At 33.4% G+C, this 16,468-nt stretch overlaps 1 protein-coding gene across 3 annotated transcripts in view; it reads right to left on the reverse strand.

Moving 5' to 3' along the window:
* The window catches only part of LOC126905676 (histone-lysine N-methyltransferase MECOM), a 71,430-nt gene that overhangs the window by 16,840 nt on the left and 38,122 nt on the right, over window positions 1-16,468 (reverse strand). Inside the window, exon 1 of one of the 3 annotated variants that reach the window (XM_050685623.1) lies at window positions 5,845-6,243. The exons of the other annotated variants lie outside the window; for them this stretch is intronic. Within the exon in view, the coding sequence (XP_050541580.1) occupies window positions 5,845-5,854 (10 nt within the window). The 5' untranslated portion in view covers window positions 5,855-6,243. Of the gene's footprint in view, window positions 1-5,844; window positions 6,244-16,468 lie in introns of those variants that run through there. 3 annotated transcript variants of the gene reach the window in all.

Raw genomic sequence — 16,468 nt, forward strand, 5'->3', positions numbered from 1 at the left:
CAACACAAAAAATGTTAAGGGAAATTGTGATAAATAACAATGTCATATTTGTTTTCGTTTCTTTATGTCANTGTGATAAATAACAATGTCATATTTGTTTTCGTTTCTTTATGTCAAAATTACACTATACTCGTGTGTAAAATTAACGTGTGTACTGAAAATACCAAACAAACGTATAAACGCGGATCATTTCTTACGGTGTGAGCATAATAGTTACACTAGTAGTTATTCAAAGAAATATTCGTAGAACGTCGTATGTAATAATTATTGTTTTCCCGACAATGCGAAAGTTACAAGGAGCTCGCTAATTAGAGAATGCAAATGATAATGAAGCCGTAATTTAATTACGAATATAGTAAGCGTAGTTAAAAATAGGTATAAATTGTAATTCGATAAACGCGTTGTTTTGTTTTCGGAATGCTTATGCACCTCCGCGGCGAGCGAGCTGAAGTTTAACAGCAACTCTTATCCGGACACGAGGAGGTCTTTATCTACTGGCCTTCGAGGTGGGCGCACAAATATTTGTACAAAATCATCTGCCGGCACGCCGAATTTATTGCTCGCAAACAACTCGATGACAGTGTTTATTGCCCGTCTGCAACGCGGTGGATTATCAGTCGAAAAAAGGGATTTCGTTAATTTTTTCCTAGTCTAGTCACCGGCACGCATGTTGTTACGGTGCGGTTCGAGATTAAATTGAGACGAGCAAACAGACCATCTCATTGCTCGGCCCGACCGATACGGTCATAGTACTAAAAAATATAAGGTTACTCCGCAGTGGGGTACGCTTATCAATTGTCGACAACACGCGTTGTATCGATTGTCAAACACCGAGGGACATTACCTAACTACGAATCGTATTTGCTTCTCGTCTTCTAGGCATTTGCCGACCTGCCCGTAAACAGATAGGAACACATGTGAATTCCAGTAATGTACAGTCCCACAACATCGTATTATTGCCCGTTTTGTACAGATCACTAGCGACGATTAATCTATTTTTTTGTGTGACTAAATTTCAATGAAAAACCGTTTCAGTCATCGACCGTCGTCAATCGGAATCGATAAAAAGTTTAACATATTTTACCAGAAACTTGGTGATGCCGATTGTTCTATACAATAATTGTTAACATTCAGCACAATCGACGTGTGTTTATCCGAATCGCCTTACCTCACATTTATAATCGTCATAATAATAATAATAATAATAATAATAACCGCGGTAGTGGTAAAGTGTGCGTACATACAAGAGTGCAAAACGTTATTGTACAAACGTTGAATGGGCACCCCGACACCCTTTTTCATTACGAGTAGTGATACCGTTGGTGTGCATGAATGGAAATTCTTATGGAAAATTCACGTGTAATCGATAATTGCACGTATAATTTCTTATCGACCGAGTAATCCAACCGATACGCCGTTAATTTGTTATTTCCCCGGCAATTATAATTGTCGTACATTCGATCACCGATCAAATATTCACCGTGTTAACAATGGTATTATAATTTCCATTAAACGAAAACAATGCTCATTGAGGTTCACTTTATAAACTACGTACGTTTTATTGTCCGCTCATAATAAAATTCCTACTTGTTATTATTGTTTTTCAATACTGGCCGCCACCGCGCACCGATAACGCATCCCGTCAATGTGTGCAACAATCATTAATTTACTAAAAATCAGCAATAACAATAAAAAAAAAAAAGTCGCGTTCCTTCTCATTATCGGCCGATAAAAAAGCGCCTCGGCTCAATTGCGCGAAACAATTAGCATTACGCGCGTACACAAATCTCTATTAGCCATCAAACTGAGCAAACGTGTGTAATTGATTGGCGTCGACAACAAACGCATTGTCGCGGACGTGGATTACGAGGAATCGAAATTAGCTTATCACCAACTCTATAAATTATGATCAGCTCGAGATCTCAGAAATAACGAGTTGTTCTATTATGGTCGTTCATCGAAATTACTTAATCGATTGTAACAGACTATTCGGGTTATTTTGATGGCACCTAACGAGTTCCGACGAAAACTCACGTCTGTGTTGTTGATTTAAAGTTATCACTTTGCGTTATGACAAGGTTTCCCAAACGATGCGCGTATAATTAAAAACATGTTTTTTTGTCGCTCGTGTCGTTGCTGTGAATTGTTATTTTCAATATTTTGACGGATTCTTCTACACGGTGTTCGCGTCCGTTACGAGCCCGAGGGGTGCGACAGGCCCATACCGCGTGACGATCCGACCATTTTTGTCTCTCACACCCGTGTAAAACCTGTTCGGCTCAAGAAGAACAACGCGAGTACCCCCCCGTTTAATCCCCCCCGTGTCATATGGCCTATTATAGTCATAGGTGGTTTCATGGTAGGTATTATCGTCACCCCACAACAAACAAAAATTAAGCGTTCAAAAAAATCGACAATTTCAACAAAAATCTTTGAAACAGACGACAACGTGGATGCTTTGGATTCTATATGTCATCACTCGCTACACATTTGTTACAAAAAATTAATATTATCACCGATAATAATCATAACGGATATTATTTTCTCTTTTCAAAAGTCAATAGTTTCCACTTTCTATAAAACATCAATTTGGTANTGCGCGTATAATTAAAAACATGTTTTTTTGTCGCTCGTGTCGTTGCTGTGAATTGTTATTTTCAATATTTTGACGGATTCTTCTACACGGTGTTCGCGTCCGTTACGAGCCCGAGGGGTGCGACAGGCCCATACCGCGTGACGATCCGACCATTTTTGTCTCTCACACCCGTGTAAAACCTGTTCGGCTCAAGAAGAACAACGCGAGTACCCCCCCGTTTAATCCCCCCCGTGTCATATGGCCTATTATAGTCATAGGTGGTTTCATGGTAGGTATTATCGTCACCCCACAACAAACAAAAATTAAGCGTTCAAAAAAATCGACAATTTCAACAAAAATCTTTGAAACAGACGACAACGTGGATGCTTTGGATTCTATATGTCATCACTCGCTACACATTTGTTACAAAAAATTAATATTATCACCGATAATAATCGCAACGGACATTATTTTCTCTTTTCAAAAGTCAATAGTTTCCACTTTCTATAAAACATCAATTTGGTCCTACCCCACTACTCCTTTTTAAATGTATTTTAATTTTTGTTTTTGAATGCAAATTTATACACTGAATAAAAATACAGCTCACAATTTTTTTATTGTTAAATCAATCATATTTTTGCTGCTGGAATAAAATATTTGTTTGCCAGATAAATTTATTGTAATACAAAAACAAAAATTTGTTTAATCAACAAAAGATTAACAATAAATTTATTGATTTTACTAAAGATGTTTTTTCACTGTATGTTAACTAACTTGCAAGCAAGAAAATAATCTGAGAAATTGACTAGTCCATAACGATACTTGGACAAGTATTTTGAAAGTTTTTAATAGTTTTATATAAATATTAGAGGTGAAGTACGAGCCTGTTGTTTTAATCTCTGTGCATTAATGTACCGCAATTATTCATACCGTCTTAAAATACTAAATAATAGTCCAAAAATTGTATCGACCAGTCACTTTCATGTTTTTAAATAGGTTTTTTAACGTATGTTTCCATTTAAAAACTAGTTGACAACATTTTAAAAGGAGAGAGAATAAGACCAAATAGTTTTCTGAAAATTATAGAACGTAAGACATAAATATCTTGTGGAAAGAAAAAATTATATAAAGTTTTATATTTCTAAAAAATAGTGCGTGAGCCAAACAATCACTTTGTACATGTATTACATTTCACCAATGTTTTACTACAAAAGTTATAAATCAGCATCATATTAACACAATTTTTGTTAAAGTAGTATAATTTTTAATGTAAAAANAGCAAGAAAATAATCTGAGAAATTGACTAGTCCATAACGATACTTGGACAAGTATTTTGAAAGTTTTTAATAGTTTTATATAAATATTAGAGGTGAAGTACGAGCCTGTTGTTTTAATCTCTGTGCATTAATGTACCGCAATTATTCATGCCGTCTTAAAATACTAAATAATAGTCCAAAAATTGTATCGACCAGTCACTTTCATGTTTCTAAATAGGTTTTTTAACGTATGTTTCCATTTAAAAACTAGTTGACAACATTTTAAAAGGAGAGAGAATAAGACCAAATAGTTTTCTGAAAATTATAGAACGTAAGACATAAATATCTTGTGGAAAGAAAAAATTATATAAAGTTTTATATTTCTAAAAAATAGTGCGTGAGCCAAACAATCACTTTGTACATGTATTACATTTTACCAATGTTTTACTACAAAAATTATAAATCAGCATCATATTAACACAATTTTTGTTAAAGTAGTATAATTTTTAATGTAAAAACGTTTTTTTTTTCATTATTTACTTATTTTGGTAACAAAATTTAATTTAATGATCAATAAAAAATTTCAAAATACGTTATACGCATTTCCCACATTCCCTATAAATTTCACTACAATTTACTCAAATTAATTAAACGAGTATAACCCATTAGGTCGATAATACTAATAGTCGATACGATAAAAAATACGTCCACTAATATCAAATCGGACCATCATCTTTGATATGTGATCTAATATTGAGATAGGTTTAGCTTAATATGCATTAAGTAGATAGAATATTTAAAATACCATTTAACGAATTTCTAATGTAATAATTAATATATTTGATTATTGAATATACCAAGTATAAATAAAATAATGACTATTTTTAAGTCAATTGCAAGACATAAAAATAAAACTATTGTTATACTTTTTATTGAATGAAGTGCAAATATTAATAATATAAGAAATTATTTTAAATAACTTCAGATTAAATTTATGTGTTGATAGTGACAAGTCATCTAATAAAATTTTAAATATACACTTGAATTTCTTTAAATAGCCTTTATGGCAAACATGATGGCCCAATTAATGAGGTACTATTATCTAGATGGATAGTCACTATCTGTACAATTTTATCAATCCTTCAATATATCTATAGTCTTCTTGTGTCATTTGATAATACTTTTCAATAATTATCACATAATTCTTAAGCTTCACGGGTGGGATAACCATTCAAAGTAATAGCTAAAAACGTATTTATAGGTATAATGTGTTCAGTATATACCGATAATTAACCATGTAAAAATAAATTATGTATATGCAGTTACTATAACAATTGATCAGAAAACCAGAGGACCAATACCGAAATGTCTAATAGAATTTTTGTGTATCTCGTAGAGTATGTTATAAAATGCTAATCGATTGTATCTTTATACAATTAAATAATAATTTTAATTTAATCAAAGACTTCAGTATTGAATTTAGTGGCAATTAAAATAAAGTTAAAATATCCAAAAAGTTCACAAAGAAATCTAAATGAATACGCACCATTACCGCAATAAAAAAGCATCCCCCTTTTTTTTTTTTAATAAAAGTGCTGTTCTTTAATTATATGAAAAAAATTTTCTGACGATAGAAAAAAAAATTCACGACGAAATTATTTCAAACACAATAAATACAACCAGATATCAATTTAAACAAATAATGTAATAGAAACATCAATACGTCCTAACAACATTTTTTCTAAATAATGTTGTTAGGAAAAAAGAACAAATTGGTTTTTATCCACAAAAACCGAACAATTGGTATGTATTCTAACAAACGGGTTAAACACTGCAGAGTAGAGGGTCATTATAAATAAACTTTCAAGTTGTAATAAACGAAGAAATTGTTATCTTATACTTAAATCTGGGTCACGCGTTTTATGGATTTAGTTTTTTGGCGCTATGAAAAACGCTCAGGTACGAATAAGTGAAAAAAATTAATATTGTTTAATATGCATGAATATGACTTACCTCGACTCATGTTCCGGACGGTTGGGCATACACTCCGGAGCACAAGCGCACGCGAGCAATTAGGTATTGGCGCCGGGCTAATGAATGGCTGTTATGTTGTGGCGAAGGGTCCGCAGAACAGATAGTCGCGTGGAAAGTACGAAAACAGATTGAGAATCACGGCGACGAAAATTAAAACGATTTGCACTGGGAGACGATGGCCGTGCAATGTCTGTGCGCGTGACGGCAATGAGCGGCCGCTGCGGTACGGTGCTGTGTGAAATTATAATTATCGATAAAAATCCAGTAAGTGGTGCTGATGTCGATGATCAGCGGACCGCGAACCGGATCGTCGCGATCGGACTGTTGACTGCGGCTGGCACGAGATCGACGACGACGGAAGCTGTCCCGGGTGTGTGTGCGTGCGCCACATAGATATCCCGGCGGGGTCTTCGGTCATGGGCGGTGCCGTTTCGTTTATGATGGGCGGAGCCACCACCCTGCGGGCTCGTTTATACCAATTCCCCACTGTCGTCACTGCTACCGCCGATACGGCTATAGCTGCCGCTCATCCACAGCACTCATCGACTCATCGCCGAGTTACAGACGCGCGGTCATCCGTAGCCGCTGCCGCCCTCACTAAGTTACCCCCTCTGACCGCACGCCAGTCTCCTAGCCAGCCGTCTTTAAGTTAACGCAAAAAAAAAAAGATTTTCCTGGAAGACGGATGTTTTAGGAGGTTTGCATTACTAAAAAACCTTAAGAATTTTGCTCTTCGGATAAAAGGAATCAGTAAAAAGAAAAATATATAAAAATACTTATTTGAGAAATGAGTTCACAACAAAATGAGCTTTTGAAGTTGAATATCTTTTAGGATCTTACGGATAAAAAACCTAAGCTTATACGCTATAATTTATATAGTTGTAAAAGTTAAACATTTTACAAATTATTTAGCAAAAATATGCTATTGAAATTTATAACAAAATGAAATTCCATTGAAAAAACTTTCCTGACGAATAAGTCAATAATACTATTACCCAATTAGTATTGATTTACACAAAAGACATTAAATGATGTAAGCACGTGTAGCTCGAAACAGATTAAGATGTAACCTCGTGAATCTCAACGGAAAATAATTGTAGTGAATTACAAATGAAAATCGAATATTAACAGCAAAAGACTCTACTGCTGTTGTGTTACATAATACGCACAATAATGCACATTGTAATATACAATATACAATGCTCATCATTCAATAAACGATGTGCTTGTCTGTGACGAGGGGCAACATCGACATCATATAATAGTACTAACACTTATTAATATGGTTACAATACGACCCAAAGGGTCATCGACTGATGGCGATAACAAACCCTAAACGAATCAATTTGCGTATAAGTATCTTTTAATAGAAAAAAAATATATGAATCAGTGATTATTTTGTTATGTCTATAACAATTGTCATTCTCATTATATTATCACGCATTTAAACCACGAAAGAAAAAAAGACAATCTTATAAAAGCACTTAATATTCATTTTACTACAGTTTTAATAGTATGATTTCTGTGCGTTTCAATAATACAAACACCTTAAATTTACTCAATTATTTAAACTCCGATAAACCAGTTCACTACCACGAATTCGTTTTATTTCGTTTATAAAAGTCTAAGTTTAAAATAAAAAATATATACTTTTAGTAAACTACTTGATTACAAAAAAATTATTTTTAAAAGTGTATAAATTTAAGTTTTTGCAAAACATTTAAAAAATTTAACTNAACCAGTTCACTACCACGAATTCGTTTTATTTCGTTTATAAAAGTCTAAGTTTAAAATAAAAAATATATACTTTTAGTAAACTTGATTACAAAAAAATTATTTTTAAAAGTGTATAAATTTAAGTTTTTGCAAAACATTTAAAAAATTTAACTATGAAATTGTAACGTAAGTTAATCTTATTGGTATAGTTTGACCTGAGTTGAAGGAAAAAGCTGAGAAGGTGTTTTACGATATGTTCTATTTTTGTCTGTCCGTGAAGATTGTCAGTTGATACTGGACCGATTTTATTGGTCAAAACAACCCGATTTTAATCTAACTTAACCTAACGGCGCCAAAAATTTGAAAAACCTCTCAAATTTAGAATTTTTTTTTTTAAACTGATGACAATAAAAATTTTATACAATATACTAGAAACAATAAACTTTTTTTTTGGTATGCTTTTCGTGAATATCCGATTAGAAACTTAGGTACATGGAGAGTTTGAAATAGATCATCCATTCGTGTAAGATTTTTTCAATTTTCTTTTAGAATCTTTGACAACTTTTAATATATATAAAATTAAAGCATTTGAAATGTACTACATTATTAAAAAAAATATTACATTGATAATTTTTCTGTTATAAGAAATATAAGAAATATAAAAATAAAAAAATTTTGTTTTTTTCATTGAGCAAATAATTGATCACGCCTTTTATACTTAAGTGAAATTTTAAATCATAGGAATTGTAAAATTACAAATATACAAACTGAGAAATTTAACACATCTGCATTTTTATGACGTGATAGTGATTAAGATATCATCTATATACTTGTCCCAACTATGTCACGACCTCACTTTGTAGGGTATTTTCGAAAATAAAATTAACTTTTGCTAATAATTTAGAAATATTATCTATGTGTAATACAAAAATAGTTACAGAAAAAGTAAAATTAAATTTAGTACACCCAAAATATTTTTAAAAACAAGGTATATTATTTTGTAATAACTACATCTCATGATTACAGAACTTTTCTTATCATGTTTATATTTTTCACACTAACAAAAATTATTCTTTTAAAAATATATTCTTAAATGGAAAATAATCATATATATTTATAAAAATTATAATTTTTATAATTATAATTTATTTAATTATAATTATATACAATTATAATGGGTATATATGGGTATATATATATATATATATATGACAATTACTACTCGTTGTTGAATGATTCAATAAGTAGAAGTACTTAAAAAAATTAATTGAAAAATTTAGATAGAACCGTGGCATTAAATCTAAAAGGTTGTCAATACTTCATGATTTTATAGGAAAGGTCTGTTGTACTCGAATACTTTTGCCGTATTACAATTAAACTTTTTTTGGTGAACAATCAAAAAACATATAATGTATTAAATTATACGTGTAATGTAATAATTTTAATAGGCGTTTTCAAAACTGTCACTATAATCATAACTCCTGTACAACAACACTGCGAAATTGAGATATTAATTGCTATTAAAATGGTTTGTCGAAAAATGTACATTTTCCCACGAAGTCGTGATAATTACTAATGGTCCGACACTGATCGCTCTTTTAGTGAGTGGCCTTCGACATCACCGTCAACAAGAAAAATCCGTTAGGGCTGCCGGATGCCGGGCAGCTACCGGAAGTCATTGGCGCAGTAATAACACATAACACACACTCACCGGTTCCGACTCCGGGGCGGCGATGACATGAAGCAATTGTTATCTGGGGACCGCCCGGCGCTTTCATACGTCAATCCAATTGCCGCCGCCACCGCCGCTACCGATGTACACGTTACGTGTACTATTGCGTCCTCATACTACATAACGTTAAAGACACGACTTTTTCCCATTCTTTTGATCCCGTTTTAGTTTTTTTTATATGTGCAAATCCATCGCTTTCGGTCCACTGACGCCCTGCGAGTGGCCTTTTGCCTCCTTTTCGACATTACCGAGCATCGTATTACATCATAATAACGGGGGACGCATCAAGCGAGTTGGAAAGCATACATATAGTTAGTATACAATACTTGAAACGCGCATTCAATGATAATTGACTAGTCAACACCATACACTAAAAAAAACAAAAATAAATAATTTTCATAGCGAAAGGTTTTATTTATGTGATAAATTTATCAAACAGTTTTACAAGTGAAGTGTACGGTTTTCTGTATTTTATAAAATTTAACCAACACATATTTCACGAGGATATATGTTTTTTCAGCATTTCTACGTAGTTAATCGATTTAAAACTTTTTCAACCATTCGAGAAATTGGATCATAGACGGAAGGTCCAGGCGATACTCGGCACCTATAATGAACAAATTCCCAGTACAAGATTTTTACTAATTTTACGTTCTTTTTAAAGGCGACGAGTCAAAACATTTTATANGATACTCGGCACCTATAATGAACAAATTCCCAGTACAAGATTTTTACTAATTTTACGTTCTTTTTAAAGGCGACGAGTCAAAAAATTTTATAAAAAATATTCACCCTCTCTGTCAGTATTTATAATAACTATAGTAAATCTAAGATATAACTGAATATGCGCCTATGATCCAGTCGCTTAGGTTTTTTTTTTATTGCTACATTCTTTCCAATTTTTCTCTGTATACATAGAACATAACGTTTAAATGTACTTGCTCCGAGGAAAAGAGAGAGGACATAAAAGGGAGATAGAGTATATGAAATCTTTGTACTCGGAATTGAATCGCAAGACGTGACTTTTCGTATCGAGGTTTTTTTAAAATACAAAAGCACGGTACTGGTGATGTAACTGAAATACAACAGTATAAAATAGTTTCTTTTTGGTCTAACGCAATCAAATGAAAAATTGTAAGCGAATGCTCGCGTGTGTGTACACGTAGGGGAGTTAGCATGCGTTTTAAAGCAAACAGTGAATCACTTTGGTTGTGCGCCGGACTTTAAAGTCGTCCCTCCGAGATAAGATCCTTTAAATCCGAGGAATATATCCGAAACATGCGTACTGGTTGTGAGCGCAAGACGAAGGGTCATTTATTGCCCGTGCTTCTTTACAAAAGCCGCTGACCTTATCGGTTGATACAACAACCAAAATACCCTGGATTTTTCAATTGTAAAAGCCAATTCCGCATGAATTGAAAAAAAAGGTGTCCCTTGTGGCGTTCACGTCGAGAAAAAAGTGTAAAAAAAGAAAACTTTTCTCCCTTTGCACAATGACACGTGTCCACCGCCGCTTCCTACCCGATATGCTTTTGTACTTTCTCCGACTCGCCTCTACTCCTCGTCGCGTATCGCTTATACACGTTACTTATCTACGTAACGATCGAGTCGTATACACTATTATTGCCACTGATAAATGTTAAATATGTGTGTAGGTATAGGCGTATGTTTTTTGGAACTTGTAGACCACCGGATCGACACGGACGGAAGAATCATTAAAAATCCGTTATGTCCCGTCCTGACATGGATGTCGCAGGCACGGTGGGGGGGAAGTTAACTGCTCCATTATGTGTGCGTACGGATAGGTTTATTTTTTTGCGCAGCTTGTCGTCGCCAATTCAATAATAATTATTATTGTTATTCGAGAGATTTCCGGTGTGTTTTGCACAATGCAAACGTAAAACATACACTGGGCCAGCGCTTCCGATCTGTTTCACAAGTACAATGAACCGCAGCGACGGTACTTATCTCTCTGTGTTGACGTTACATAAAAGCGTATGTCGAGACGCATGTTTTACAAACCCCAGTGCAACGTACTGTGGCCAGTACATTATTATTATTATTATTATTTTACAAGTGACTCGGCGTCATGAGAAAAACTATTTGCTTGTTCTTCAACCCTTCATCGTCGCGTCAAACTCCCGATCCTCTGGTTCTATGTAAACGACTCCGACTAGACGAAACACTGTCAGGTATCATATTACTGTGTCGCGTCTTCGCACGCATAAGTGCATGTGACATTATTTTGTTGTCCACCCTGCAGAATGTGTCTGAATGGCTTTTTGATTAACGCCAATTGTTTGTTTACTCTGTGGATCTAGAGAAGTGTACGGATTGTGTCCGTTACTCGACGTCCTCTGACATGGGGATGACATTGTGTACATTGATGCAGCAACCGCGAAGTCGTGTAACGGGAATAACAGGTAACCCATCCGTTGATGTTGCTGTCGCGGGGGGGGGCAAAAAAAATTGCTTACCCAAAATTTGTTTGTGGTTGCTAGTCAAATAACATTGGTAAAATTTTGTGCACTTTTGTATGTGCATTAGATAAATATAAATTGTACAAATTTAGTTTGGATATTGATTATTTATACGAAATTCAATAATAACACATTTTATACTTTATTAAAAAGTTGAATAGAAAATGGCAAAGTAAATATTTAACTGTTTCGATGTGTGTCAATTTTTACTTAGCTTTTACGTAAAGCTAAGAAGTTATTGCTTTTAACATGATGTAATGGTAAAATTAGAATTTTTTTAAAAAGCGGGAGAACCAGTCGTTTATAGAAACGTTTTGCAAACTTGGGACTAATTCAATATGAATACTTTGTGTAAAATATAAAAACGTACTCTTCAAGGTTAAAATAATCAGTAATAGAATTTTTTTTTTTAACAAAAATTTAATTTTTCTTCTTTTTTTTAAATATGTAAACTAAACAATTATATTAAGTTTTAAAATATTTTTTATGTTACATTAATTTAATATATATATATATATATCGAAATTATATTTGTTAAAAACATTTACATCAATAAAGTGACTATGGAATTATACGCCTTTTAAATTAAAAATCTATATTAATTTTGATAATTGGGGTAAATGAACGAGTTCGATTTTCGTTTTTTATTTGTTAAAAATTACATTCCTATCTGTATAAAATATTATCCTTAATTTTTTTCATCATTTTAGTTCAACCAAATAGAACTTAAAGTCCACTGTGTATAATACAATAACAATATCAAATAAATGGTAAGGATTCGCGTAGCTAATAAATACCTTATGGAATGCATTATTTAAATTATACAAAGCAAAACGTGTTATTATCCTTTATTGTATAAGAAGTCTTACTAAGAACTCATTAAGCACGCGCTAAGTGAACATTCTTAATCTAGTTATTTATTTGAAATAATATTATGTTATGTTATTATTTAATATTATATAATTCGCTACATTTGGCAGGATTTATAAGAGTTCATTTTGATTCTTTGATATTTTTTTTATAAAATAATATATGTGGTTGCATGTCCAATGTGTTGTATGTGTTGTTGTGTACAATGCATTGTAGACATCTTTTGAATATATTTCTGTGTTACGTTTTTTAAATAGTTAGAAAAACTAGTAAGTAAGGAAGGGTCGTGTAATTAGGAACGGAACCCCGACAATTTCTATATCTATTTCTCTTAATAATTCTATCGGGCCGAATTAGTGTAAATTTCACGTTGGAACCATATATTTTATATGTAATATTACAAACTACCTAATATCTAAAAGATTATTTATAAATTTTAATTAGAAAAACTGAGATCGTTTCATCTAATAATATTTTATCTAATCGGTAAGGTTTTTAAATACCAATAATACTTCAATAAAGAGCAAATTATCTATATTCAAGTAAAAGTTTCATCCATGTACGTGCCTATATTATCTTATATGGATCAATTTAAGATACGAGTGAACTAAATTAGGCAACCGAATGCCTAAGTTTGGTGGTTTTTTGTAATTTTGAAAGATGACATTTAAATTAAAAAAAATAAAACCAAATTATGTTAAATTATTTTTGTCATGCGTAAATATCATTTTAGAGTTATTTTACGTTTATAACTTAGAATGCTTTTTTAGGAGAGCCCTAAAAATTTTAAGTGATCCAAATCAGGCATCTCTCATTAATACGAGGATAAAATAAAAAAAAATCGTATGTTTTTTAAAAAATAAAACTTTTCTGAAATAACAACAATATAACTCATAAATTGTTCTAGTGAGGCAAACAGCCGAACACGTATCGAAATAAAAAATAAAACCGTTTTACCCATATAACTTTAAAGATAATGAAAACAACGATTTTACTTTCAGCAACATCTTAGCCGGTGTTCAGTACATAATAGGCACACGCGTATAATATACACGCCCTCTAGGGAACACGCTTATCCACCCCAAAGTTTCCCTTTCTAGAACTGGGTCAACAACATAACAGCACACATGTCGTTTTACGGTTATACTCGATGGCGTCTATGACTACACAAGTAGTGTCCTCTGCATCCAAAAGCCTAAGGAACTCGATACACACCGGTACGCCCCCGAGAGCGCGTGCCGAAACACACTTCTCTCATCTGCCGGCGAGTGTCTTTTTTATTCGATTTTCTATGAGTTACTACAAAGCACATCACAATAAAAATAATTCCAAGACAGACGGAAGAGGAGTCTGACAACAATGAGCAGTCCCCTTTAAGGCGTTGTGCAACGGTATACCTTCGACTTCCGATGACCGTTACAATACCTCCGCGCAAAGCATTGCACGCGCTGTAACGTATAAAAGAAAGCCCTCTTCAAGGAACAACATAATGAAGTGAAGAAAAAAACCACCAAAGCTAAAGACTAGTTTTTCCCGTACTGTATCCGGTACAGCTGCTTTGGGATACACACGACCCGGACAAAACACAACAAAATATCGGTCCGCCCATGTCACGATGAGTTGTCGTGAAGAATCTGTCAGGCACGCGCCTCCTCGCAAAACGTTCGAGTGCACCCCGCGATCATTGATTATGCAAATATCCAAAACCGGCTGCATAATTTTTTACATACTTCCTTTTTTACAGTACCCGATATCTAAGGTGACAAACCAACACACGTCTTGATCTGAATTCCAGAATTTAGTGCAAAACATTTTGTAACGGTAAGATTTGAACTGAGTAAATCCGTCAAACCAACAACTTAGCACATTCATGACATTGTGAATTTTAAAAAATCCTCGAGCATTTTATATGAATTGATATTATACCTGAAGCGTTATTCAACGGGACTTTATTAGATCTTACATTGATAACTTAGGTGCGTTAATGGCGGATGGTAGTTACTACTTTCCCCACAAATTCAATATTATGTTACTTATACATAATTTGTTTTAATTTATTACTACACTTAGTAAAGTTTATTGCCTACTCCTATTCCGATTTTACAGAAAAAGCTATTCAAAAATTTCTTCGTTCATAAATAACAATGGCGAAAATATTGAACGGATAGACATCGTAATTCAAGATCGTTAATGAATCACACTGAATACATTTTTTATTACATAAAAAATATTAAGCTAAAACAGTACAACGCTGGCTAAATAACTGTACTTCTGGAATTTCCCTTTATTTAGCACCTTTTGTCGCGTTACATCTTCAAGGGATAATCAAATTTCACGTGTTATTGAATGCTATCGAGCCAGGTGATGTGAAAGGGAAAACGTCAAATTGTAGCACTCGTCCGATTGTCGGATAAAAGACGGATGAATAGAATTCGACAGATTTTTTGCGTTATACACAAGCGAACGATACCTATACATTTATTTTCTAACACATTTTTCGAATTGATATCGGCTAAAAACGGGTTACTTGTAAAACACAAGTAACGTTCAACGGATTTTATTTTTATACGAATAACGGTAATTCAAGTAATTTGAAAAATTAACCTCGAGTTGAAATCAAACTTAATTATCCTCAGTACATAATCACATTTATTTAGAAATATTACTAAAATTTTAAAAACTTGTATGGATGAATCATATTTATATGGCCCAATAACACATCACATTTTAGCATTTTCTCACCGTGTAGTAAACTCAAAATCAGCAACGTGAGAAAGTCAATCTCATAAGTATTTTGTGGTTGTGCGGACACTTTGAAGCTTTCAGCATATTTCCAAAGTGTCAAGTGAGTTTTTCCTCAAAACATGTGTACCTTCAGTATTCAGGATACGTCTTTATATTTATATATATATTTTTATTTGCTATGGGAAAACAAAAGCCTCAGGATATTTAAAACACCGCCGCTTCTCACCCCCACCGCTAACGGAATTGTGTGTATGTGTTAGTATACGCGTGCAGTATACATAGCCCGGGCGTGTCTGCGGCCCCACGCGGTGGGAGTGAGGTGTCAGCGACAACTCTGTCATTTGCAAACGCCAGAAAACTTTGGCCGCGCAAAATTAGAAAATCAGACGTCAAGCTGAGTCAAAGCACCTCAGTGTATAGGCGCCGGCATTTCGAGCACTCGCTCCTCAACCAATTCGTGCCCCTCCACGTTTGCAGTGTTCTCCTCAGACTCTCCCCGTTGAAATCTCTCTAGCCGTGTAACCACTGCCTCTTTAAACACCGCGTCCGCACAACGTAGTGAATATTATCAGTTTTCGCAAAATTAATAAGAAGTCTGCGCTAACCCTCTTTCCCTCAATGTATCAGCTTCCCGCATCAATCGGTCTTTCAAATCAGATTTAGCGAAGGGGTTGTCCTTAGCTATTATAACCTTGTACGCTAAATTATGCTGTGAATTCATCAGCCATTACATAACTTTACAACAAGCAATGGCATCTATTTTTTTTTTTTTTTACTGTATTTTAATGAAAATAGTTTACGAATTTCATTTTAATTAACTTTTAATAATTAAATAAAATCATGCTTTATAATAGCAATGATTAGATGCAATTCTTGGCTTTAGTTTTTAATTACATCTATTAAAGTACAAAAAATAATTTTTTTTTTCTTAAGAATAACATTACAGTTGACAATTTTTATAATGATCATAAAAATTTATATCTATAACCTCGTCCGAATAAACCCACACCTAACATTTTTTACTCTATTTTATACATAAAGCGATTATAATGTATTTATT

The sequence above is a fragment of the Daktulosphaira vitifoliae genome, unplaced genomic scaffold (genome assembly GCF_025091365.1).
Source record: "Daktulosphaira vitifoliae isolate Bord-2020 unplaced genomic scaffold, ASM2509136v1 Scaffold_1, whole genome shotgun sequence".
NCBI lineage: Eukaryota > Metazoa > Arthropoda > Insecta > Hemiptera > Phylloxeridae > Daktulosphaira > Daktulosphaira vitifoliae.